The sequence below is a fragment of the Lithobates pipiens genome, unplaced genomic scaffold (genome assembly GCF_037356315.1).
Source record: "Lithobates pipiens isolate NorthernLeopardFrog02 unplaced genomic scaffold, aLitPip1_a1.2 Scaffold_10, whole genome shotgun sequence".
Taxonomy (NCBI): Eukaryota; Metazoa; Chordata; class Amphibia; order Anura; family Ranidae; genus Lithobates; species Lithobates pipiens.
The window spans coordinates 81482054-81493511 of NW_027507686.1; the positions used below are offsets into that span (position 1 = coordinate 81482054).

An 11458-nucleotide genomic window follows, 5' to 3' on the forward strand; every position below is an offset into this window, starting at 1 on the left:
TTATTATTTTTTTAATTGATGAATACAGTACTGATTAAATGAAAATTGTTTGTTGTGTTATTGTATGAGAAACATTTTTGTGCTTGTCACTTTGGATAATTTTGCATGAATTGTCATGATCAGCTTGTAAAAGCTGTGTATTAACGATCAGATTATCGGACGATTGCTCTGACAGCAGCATTTATCATCTGATTTTCTTATCATGTGTACTAGGCATTGGGGTGCAGGTACAATGCTTTGACAATATCTGTCTGCACCATTCCTTATGAATTCTAGAATATGTGACTGTACAACCCCTCAGAACACTGTACCCTATACAGACTAGTGTGCTCTTCATATACCAGAAGCCTGTTCAGACAGCTGTGCACAACTTCTATATCTCAACACACTATACGCCTGTTTTCCCCACTTTATCCCTCAGAGCTCATTTCCTTTCAGCCACGCTTCTATGTAGTACTGCAGTGCAGACAGCTCATCACTCCCACCCTGTAAACTTCGCCCGCTAGGAGGTGTCACTTCCGTCTCGTCTCTAACCCGGAAGCTATGTTTGTCTGATAGGTGTGGGCGGGACGGAGGGCTGGGCATCGTGAGGTCACCGGAAGTGCACGCAGTGGAGATGCAGGCTGTATCTTGTTGTGTAGCAGAGCGCTGAACGTTTCAGTTACAATGCCCCATAGACCGTGGTGTACAGTTCAGGCGTTGTATGTAGTGTATTATATGACGATACATTTCAGCTGTGGGTGAAGAAGGACGGCTGGTCGGATGTATTTTGATACACGTGTTTGTATATTATATGGCTGAAGCCAGTATTTCTCCTAGTAGAATGTTGGGATGAGTTAGGTCCAGTAGTGCTGTAGATCTTTATTTGGTGAGGACAGTAGTAGTACAGAAGAGCAGGAGCAGAGAACCCAGAAGGTACTAGAAGTCACTGATCAGGTCAGGCGATGCCAGGCGTAGTGCGTTGCTCTTTTTTCCGAGTGGTCCTGATAGCCCTTCTCCTTGTTGCTCTCCTTCAGCTCCTCTACCTCTCCCTCCTCTCTAATCTGCATGGACAGCAGCAGCAGAAATCAGCTCACCCAGTCCATGCTGGGGCAGCGAATACTGAGCCACAATGGCAGAGGGAGCAGAGAGATCACATGAAGGCGGTATTGGCTACTGGGGGCATTTTGGATGGCAGTGGACAGTACCGGATTTACCGTCACCTTTTGGCACGAGAAGAGAGGCCACCCAAAGCATTGGACCTGGCGCTAGCCTCCCATACTAGCCTTAACAATGTGTGGCATTTGCAGGATCTAGTTGAGCGTTGGGATGGGAAGATTTCCTTGGCTCTGTTTGCTTCTAGCTCTGCTCAAGCAAAAGTTGCCACAGTGTTATTGTTTACCATTGCTCAGTTGTGTCTGTCGGTGAGACAGAGGGTGTCCTTTCATCTGGTGTGCCAGTCTGGAGATCAGGCGGTCTTTCCAGAACTGGAAGACCAGGCTGAGTTTGCACAACTACGTACATGCCAAGCTGTTTTTGCAAAGGCAGCAAGCATGGGATCACATATAGTTAATTATGCAGGCAATGCTTCTTACCCTAACAACTTACTAAGGAATATTGCCAGGGCTGGTACTGGCAGCACCACCTTTGTTTTGGTAGTGGACATTGATATGGTGCCTAGTGAAGGACTAAGATCTAAATTTTTGGATTTGGTTGCTCAAGGTGTAGATACACATACAGTATTTGTGGTGCCTGCCTTTGAAATTAGACACACTCGGCGACTGCCTGGAACCAAAGAGGAACTGCTCCGACTTTACCAGGTGGGGGAAGTCCGAGCGTTTTATGAAGAATTATGTCCCCGATGTCAGGCACCTACTAACTACTCAGCATGGCTGAACTTGCCTGAGAGGTCTTCCAGACTGGCGATGGCTTATGTTGTGGAGTGGAGGGATCCTTGGGAACCGTTTTACATTGGGATTAAAGATGTGCCATCCTATGATGAGAGATTCAAGCAATATGGATTTAACAGAATTAGCCAGGTAAAGGATAAATGAACTAAAAACGAGAAGAGACTAGCTGCAGTGCACTTCTCATTCACTCAATAATATACAGTATATTTGCTGGTAACAGTGCAGTAGTGCAACCCGAATATCAATAACTTTTACTGTGTGTGTGTGACTACACACAGTAAAAGTTCTTGTTATTTGGGTTGCACTGTTGCCAGCAAAAATACTGTATAATATTGAGTGAATAAGAAGTGCACTTCAGATTTTTTTTGCCCATGTCACATCAAAACGGTGAGTCAGCTCTGCTCATTATTATGGAGGTTCTGCCGGGCTGTGATGTAACAAAGTATTGTTTGACTATTGCCAGTTTGATAGGGGTAGCAATTATTTGTTTATGCTGCACAAACATATTTCTAGTTTTTAACCAGTTCCCACCCAGGCCAATTCTGACTTTTCTCTCCTACATATACAGATTAGTATTGTTTTGCTAGTAAATTACTCAGAATTGTATATATATATATATATATATATATAGATAGATAGATAGACATAGATATATCATCACACCTCACATTTTTGTAAATATTTTATTATATCTTTTCATGTGAGAACACTGAAGAAATGCCACTTTGCTACAAAGTGTACAGCTTGTATAACCGTGTAAATTTGCTGTTCCCTCAAAATAACTCAAAACACAGTAGGGGTGCAACGGATCAAAAAACTCGAAAAAAGTTACAGATTGGATCATTTTTCGGATCAGCAAATAATAATTGAATTTGCAAAAACCTGTGAAAATTCCACCACTGTTTAGTCCCCACTGTAATATCCACGTCACCTCCCCCACTGTAATATTGGCTGAGCATGGCTGGGTATGGGCAGGGTATTGGCAGAGTATGGAGGGATGGCTGTGACTGCAATTGTCACAGAGCAGCGCGGCGGGCACTACAGATCCAGCCCACAGCGCTGTTGCCATTCGATCTCTCCCCACAGAGGGGAGAGAGGAACCGGCGTCGCCATGATGCTGGTTTCTTTACAAGTGATCGCTCCGTCGTTTGACGGCGCGATCACATTGTAAACGGCTGACAGGTGCACCAAGGTGGTCGCCACTCCGGAACTAGGCCGAAGCCGCAGCCTTTCCTAAGGCCGAGACCACGGGGCGCTCCACGAATGACCACAGGGCGCTTGATCCGAATGAGGTGACTCATTCGGATCACAGATCGGTGGCGATCCGTTGCACCCCTAACACACGGCCATTAACCGCTTCCCGACTGATGCACGGCAATGTACGTCGGCAGAATGGCACGGACAGGCAAATGGGCGTACCTATACGTCCCTTTAAATTTGCTGCCCTGCCATCGCGCGCCGGTCAAGACCTCCGTGAGTCGGATCGCAGGTCCTGCGGACTCGATACCCGCGATTGTTTCACGGAGAGGAAGAACGTAAACAAGCATCTCCCCTTTCTGCCTAGTGACAGTGTCACTGATCTCTGCTCCTTGTCATCAGGAGCAGAGATCAGTACCTACACCCCTACACTGCCCACCTAGTGGTTAACCCCTTCACTGCCAGTGTCATTTACACAGAAATCGGTGCATTGGTAAAGCACTGATTGCTGTATAAATGACAATGGTCCCAAAAATGTCCGATGTGTCCGCCATAACGTCGCAGTCCCGATAAAAATCGCTGATCACCACCATTACTAGTACAAAAACAAAATTATTAATAAAAATGCCATAAAACTATCCCCTATTTTGTAAATGCTATAACTTTTGCGCAAACCAATCAATAAACGCTTATTGCGTTTTTTTTTTGTTTTTGTTTTTTACCAAAAATATGTAGAAGAATACATAACAGCTTAAACTGAGGAAAAAAAAAATGTTTTTTTTATATATTTTTGGGGAATCTTTTTATTATAGCAAAATGTAAAAAAAAATAGAAACAGTGTGGTCCAATCTACCCGATGACACCATATAGATATAGGCACCTCATCTCCCAATTTATATGAAATTCTCAAGGCCAGGAAGGGGGGAAAAAAAGGGAAAAGCGAGAGGAGATTTTTAAACGGTGCAATTATAAATACTGTTGAGACACATTATAATAAAAAAAATTAATTTATTAATACACATAAAAAACACACTATATTGTTGTGTATAGTGTTATGAAGTACAAAATACAAAATGCGCATTTATTACTAGACTAAAGGGATCCCGGCAAGGCAAGTTGATGAGCCAATAGCACTCGTTCCCAACATGTTTCGCAACAAGCTTCTTCAGGGGAATATGCCACTAACAATAAACATAATATGAAATTAATATAAAATATAACATAAATCAACAATGTGTAAATACAACAATACATGAACACCATATATTTATACAACCCAGGAATGTGTGATCTTGAACAAAATGGCACTTACCACCCATCAATTGATAACCGCACAACCGGGGGCAACCACTAGATGTAATAACCAAGAATTAATAGAATTGGATGTAGCAGTACTCAAGGAGAAGATATTTGGTCGTACCTTTAGTGGTATTTAAAAGCTGAACCCAGTAAAATAATATCAGATTGGGAAATTATGAGAATTTCCCAATCTGATATTTTACTGGGTTCAGCTTTTAAATACCACTAAAGGTACGACCAAATATCTTCTCCTTGAGTACTGCTACATCCAATTCTATTAATTCTTGGTTATTATATTTATAACCTGCCATAGTTATTTTTGTTTTTTTAATCAGTATTAGAGAATATTATTGAAGTGAGGCTTTTTGCCCTATCCCTTCATTTCTTGGAGGCTAATTTATATATGATAATCATACAAGTATATTGCCTATATTGGTGTATTATTTTTCGGTTTCCTTTTGCTCATTCTGTAGTGCTGACTTACCTCCATCTGTGTCCTCCAAAAAGGCCAATTAGCTGCTGATTTGACCGACTGGTTGCACGCATTTTACATCTAGTGGTTGCCCCCGGTTGTGCGGTTATCAATTGATGGGTGGTAAGCGCCATTTTGTTTAAGATCACACATTCCTGGGTTGTATAAATATATGGTGTTCATGTATTGTTGTATTTACACATTGTTGATTTATGTTATATTTTATATTAATTTCATATTATGTTTATTGTTAGTGGCACATTCCCCTGAAGAAGCTTGTTGCGAAACATGTTGGGAACGAGTGCTATTGGCTCATCAACTTGCCTTGCCGGGATCCCATTAGTCTAGTAATAAATGCGCATTTTGTACTTTGTACTTCATAACACTATACACAACAATATAGTGTTTTTTTATGTGTATTAATAAATGAATTTTTTTATTATAATGTGTAAAAAAAAAAAAAAATGTTTTTTTTTTTCAAAATTGTCACCCTTTTTCTTTTTTGTTTATAGAGCAAAAAATAAAAACCGCAGGGGTGATCAAATACCACCAAAAGAAAGCTCTATTTGTGGGGAAAAAAAGACGTCAATTTTGTTTGGGAGCCACGTCGCACGACTGTGCATTTGTCAGTTAAAGAGACGCAGTGCCGAATTGCAAAAAGTGGTCTGGTCTTTGGCCAGCAGAATGGTCTGTGCCTTAAGTGGTTAATGGGTTAATGTCTAAAGCGCTAGCAACAAAAGTGAGTACACCCCTAAGGGAAAATGTCCAATTTGGGCCCAATTAGCCATTTTCCCTCTTTCCCCTTGTTGGTTTTACATGGTCGCAGGTGTGTTTTTATATATATATATATATATATATATATATATATATATATATATATATATATATATTACACACATATATATATACACAGTGCCTTGCGAAAGTATCCGGCCCCCCTTGAACTTTTCAACCTTTTGCCACATTTCAGGCTTCAAACATAAAGATATAACATTTTTATTTTTTGTGAAGAATCACCAACAAGTGGGACACAATTGTGAAGTGGAACGAAATCTATTGGATATTTTAAACTTTTTTAGCAAATAAAAAAACTGAAAAGTGATGTGTGCAAAATTATTCGGCCCCTTTACTTTCAGTGCAGCAAACTCACTCCAGAAGTTCAGCAAGGATCTCTGAATGATCCAATGTTGTCCTAAATGACTGATGGTGATAAATAGAATCCAACTGTGTGTAATCTTGATCTCTCTGTATAAATGCACCTGCTCTGTGATAGTCTCAGGGTTCTGTTGAAAGCGCAGAGAGCATCATGAAGACCAAGGAACACACCAGGCAGGTCCGTAATACTGTTGTGGAGAAGTTTAAAGCCGGATTTGGATACAAAAAGATTTCTCAAGCTTTAAACATCCCAAGGAGCACTGTGCAAGCGATCATTTTGAAATGGAAGGAGTATCAGACCACTGCAAATCTACCAAGACATGGCCGTCCCTCTAAACTTTCAGCTCAGACAAGGAGAAGACTGATCAGAGATGCAGCCAAGAGGCCCATGATCACTCTGGATGAAATGCAGAGAACTACAGCTGAGGTGGGAGAGTCTGTCCATAGGACAACAATCAGTCATACACTGCACAAATCTGGCCTTTATGGAAGAGTGGCAAGAAGAAAGCCATTTCTCAAAGATATCCATAAAAAGTTTGCCACAAGCCACCTGGGAGACACACCAAACATGTGGAAGAAGTTACTCTGGTCAGATGAAACCAAAATCAAACTTTTTGCCCACAATGCAAAACGATATGTTTGGCGTAAAAGCAACACAGCTCATCACCCTCAACACACTATCCCCACTGTCAAACATGGTGGTGGCAGCATCATGGTTTGGGCCTGCTTTTCTTCAGCAGGGACAGGGAAGATGGTTAAAATTGAGGGGAAGATGGATGCAGCCAAATACACGACCATTCTGGATGAAAACTTGTTGGAGTCTGCAAAAGACCTGAAACTGGGACGGAGATTTATCTTCCAACAAGACAATGATCCCAAACATACAGCAAAATCTACAAAGGAATGGTTCACAAATAAACGTATCCAGGTGTTAGAATGGCCAAGTCAAAGTCCAGACCTGAATCCAATCGAGAATCTGTGGAAAGAGCTGAAAACTGCTGTTCACAAACGCTCTCCATCCAACCTCACTGAGCTCGAGCTGTTTTGCAAGGAAGAATGGGCAAGAATTTCAGTCTCTCGATGTGCAAAACTGATAGAGACATACCCCAAGCGACTTGCAGCTGTAATCGCAGCAAAAGGTGGCTCTACAAAGTATTAACGCAAGGGGGCCGAATAATTTTGCACGCCCCACTTGTAATTTTTTTATTGGTTAAAAAAGTTTCAAAAATCCAATAGATTTCGTTCCACTTCACAATTGTGTCCCACTTGTTGGTGATTCTTCACAAAAAATAAAAATTTTATATCTTTATGTTTGAAGCCTGAAATGTGGCAAAAGGTTGAAAGGTTCAAGGGGGCCGAATACTTTCGCAAGGCACTCTATATATCAGGTGTGATCAATTTTTTTTTAGGATTTGCTCCACAGCTTGTAGGCTCTCTAACTTTCACATGGACCAAATAATATCCACTAATTTGGATTATTTTTACCAAAGAAACGTAGCAGTGTAAATTGTTGCCAAAATTTATGAAGAAAAATTTATAATTTACAAAAGTTTATCACAGAAACAAAGAACAATTTTTTTTTTTTTTTTTCAAAATTTTGGTCTTTTTTCATTTATAGCGCAAAAAATAAAACACTCAGAGGTGATCAAATACCACCAAAGGAAAGCTCTATTTGTATGGAAAGAAAGGACAAAAAATCATTTGGGTACAATATTACATTGTCATTCAAAGTGTGAGCGTGCTGAAATTGGGTCTGGGCAGGAGGGGGGTTTAAGTACCCAGTAGGCAAGTGGTTAATTTGTATAAACTTAGACACAGGGCAACATTTATTATTATTATTTTAATACAGTACATTGTAAACATTTTGTAGACCGGTGTACTTATCTAATTTACATATTTTCCCTTTTCCTAAGGCATGTGAACTGAATATAGCTGGCTATACATTTGCAGTCCTTGACTCTGCATTCCTGGTTCACAAAGGCCACAAGTTACCTGGGGATTTTCACAGTCAAAAAGATGCAGAAAACAAAAGAAACCGTCAGCTCTATAGAGGCTTCAAGGAAGAACTAAAGCTGAAATATCCAGATTCCACCAGACGCTGTTAACACAGCTTTACTGTATTATGAAATGGGACTCGTGTTTGGAGAATTACATCAGTCATTAGGTGTGTGATTTGTGGTCTTAGGACAGGATTTCTTAGGTGATTCTGCTGCTTTGGTGCATTACCTCTACATTTAGCAATTTTACGGAGTCCAATGAGATGTAACGTGTAATCCTATTTATTACGAGCCACTAATGGTAGACTGACACTGTATCCATCAGATGTGTTCATTATTTTGTGTTTTTTCTATCTTCTGATAAATTTTATGTTTGTAACATTGTTTATTGTTTGCTCATCTTGCATAACTTTTCCAAATCAAACATTTAAAGTGGATGTAAACCCACTCTCATCCTTTCTAAACGACTGCAATATTGGTTATCTAGAAGGATATGCATGCCTCCTGCATGTATACCTATCTGTCAAATGTCTCCCCTCTGTCTGCTATGAGACCCAAAAAACTGCAGATTTTGTGGGTGGGTCTGTTTTCCAGGGCTCAGTGGTTGGAGTCGTGATGTCAGTAAACTCCCCGCCCACTTCTACACTCCCCCTATCAATATGAAATATGGGTCTCCTGTGTATTTCTTACACTGAATTTCTGCTATGATCACTACCATCCAGTCAAAACCCAGAAAAGTCCCCACATGACTTCAGCATGCCAAATCATTCTGAAGCATGGAACAGCCAATCCTTGCAGAGTAGCAGAAGAAAGGAGTGGGAGGGAAGTAAAAAATAATGCATGTCGCTTATGCTAGTGCACAAGATATGTAAATTGCCTGTCACTCACAGTAAGGGGGAGGATTTTCTCTGTTTGTCAAGTTTTATCTCACTGAACAATAAGAGGATTGCTCGGAGCTGGATTAACTCTTTATGGCTCAAATGATAGGAAATCTTATACTCTACATTCTGATATAAAAAAATAAAATAATTCGGGTTTACATTCACTTTAAGTGATTTATCCTAAAATCTTCAGTGTCTATATTAAAAACCGTGTTTGTGTATAATAGGGAACTGTGCATCAAATGCATGTTGAATTCAGTCCTGTTTATAGTTGGTGTCATTTCAAATGAACCCAGGGAAGCAGCTAAAAAAAAAAGTTGAAACATATATATTTGAGCCATTTTACCTGCTATTTGTATTTGTATTTCTTTCCTAGAGTTCAGAAATATAAAAAACCCTACCAGGCAGCAGAGCCAGGTTGATATCTTGATTTTTCTATACTACAGTTAAGCAATAGTCCCCTCCCTGTGCTCATCCTGCGACAGGACAGTAAAGCAGCAGCAGCAGACAGATGAGTAATCCCTCTGCTCTTTTCTATTAGCAGGATACTTATATTAGAGCTGCCACGACGAGTCGACGTAATCGATTACGTCGACTACAAAAATACGTCTACGTGCGTGCAGGGCGTCGATGCGTCACAGTGCTCAGTATCTATGTCCCGCTTTCCTCCGAGCTGCCGTCTCCCTCTCTTCTCCCCCTCCGTGCATCTGTCCCCCTCCGCGCCGCCCCCTCCCCCTTCTTCTCCCCCTCCGTGCTGCCGCCCCCTCTCTTTTGTCTTCTCCCCCTTCGTGCCGCTCCCCTCTCTCTTCTCTCCCTCCATGCTGCCATCCCCCCTCTCCTTTCTCCCCCTCCGTGCTGCCGCCCCCCCTCGGTATCTCAGGATGGAGAGCGGAGGTAGGAGCCGGTAAACCCAGCTCCTTAGTTTTCAGAATGGACAGAGTCAGTAACCACTTGTCCATTCACATAACTGAAACATTGTAACCTCCTGTGATTACGATGTCTCAGTTAATGAATGGAGATGAACAGCTGTCTTCTCTCCATTCATTATCAGTGTAGCAGATGGGAGATGTCAGAGGTCTGTTAAGACCCCTGATATCTCACCATAGCCTCCCCAACAGGGCTGATAAAAAATTGCAATAAATAAAAATTGTAAAAAATAATAATAAACAAAACACACTGACACTCTCCCTAAATTTATAATTTATTTTTTGCAATGTTTTCTATTTTTAAGGGGGAGGGTGTGTGTGTGTGTGTGTGGGGGGGGGGGGGGGGGCGGCTATGGTGAGATATCAGGGGTCTTAACAGACCTCTGACATCTCCCATTTGAGACAGGGAAAGGGACTCGAGACAGATTCCCCAGTCCCTTTCTCTGCAGCCTCTGCTGCACTAATAATGAATGGAGAGAAGACAGCGGCTTCTCTCCATTCATTAACTGAGGCATCGTAATCACAGGAGGTTACAATGTGGTCAGTTATGTGAATGGACAGAGTCAGTGGTTACTGACTCTGTCCATTCTGAAAACAAAGGAGCCAGGTTTACAGGCTCCTACCTCTGCTCTCCATCCTGAGATACGGAGGGGGACACAGAGAAGAGAGAGGGGGACACAGAGAAGAGAGAGGGGGACACAGAGAAGAGAGAGGGGGCGGCAGCATGGAGGGGGAGAAGAGAGGGGGACGGCAGCACGGAGGGGAACAGATGCATGGGGGGGGGGGGTGGCTAGGGGTGCAACGGTTCAAAAAACTCAGGGATCGGATCGTTCCTCGGATCAGAGTCATGGATCGGATCATTTTTCAGATCAGCAAATAATATTTTAATTTGCAAAAACCTATGAAAATTCCACCACCATATAATCCCTACTGTAATATCCACAATCTCCCCCACTGTAATATTGGCTGAGTATGGGCTGGGGTACGGCAGAGTATTGGCAGGCAGGGTATAGCTGGGTTTGTCGGTATGAAGGGATGGCTGCTTCCATCCAATCCCCCCCCCCTTCCACTGTACAGATTAGTACAGAGAGGGGAAGAGAGGAACCGGCGTCATGACACCGGTTTGTTTACAAGTGATCGCTCCGTCTGAGCGATCACAGTGTAAACAGCCTGGGTGTAGAAAGATGGCCGCCGCGTCAGAGCTAGGCCGAAGCCGCGGACCGCGGCATGTGCCGATCCGAGCGTGCTGACCCGTTCGGAATGGTGATGATCCGTTGCACCCCTAGGGACGGCGGCACGGAGGGGGAGAATAGAGGGGGGCAGCGGCACAGAGGGGGAGAGGAGAGTGGGACGGCAGCATGGAGGAGAGCGGGAGATAATGAGAGATACTGACGCATTGACGCCCTGCACGCACGTCGACCTATTTTTGTAGTCGACGTAATCGATTACGTTGACTTGTCGTGGAAGCTCTAATCCTTACTGTTTGACCTTTTAGATCTTCCCTCCCAGTCTGAGTGCAGTTATGCAGGGGATTATGAGAGGCAGCTACCTAGTAAATACCTGTTAAAATAAGGTACTTAAACTAGTTGTATTTAAAAATGCATACAATTTTTTTTTTTCTTATAAACACTAGACTGTATTA

General features: G+C 42.2%; 1 protein-coding gene across 1 annotated transcript; it reads left to right on the top strand.

The window, feature by feature from the left end:
* The first annotated feature begins 571 nt into the window (after positions 1–571).
* Positions 572–9240, top strand: B4GAT1 (beta-1,4-glucuronyltransferase 1). Its single transcript, XM_077456239.1, has 2 exons — positions 572–2018; positions 7926–9240. The coding sequence occupies exons 1-2, from the start codon at positions 945–947 to the stop codon at positions 8115–8117; spliced, it is 1266 nt and encodes a 421-aa protein (XP_077312365.1). The 5' UTR covers positions 572–944; the 3' UTR covers positions 8118–9240.
* The last annotated feature ends 2218 nt before the right edge of the window (positions 9241–11458 follow it).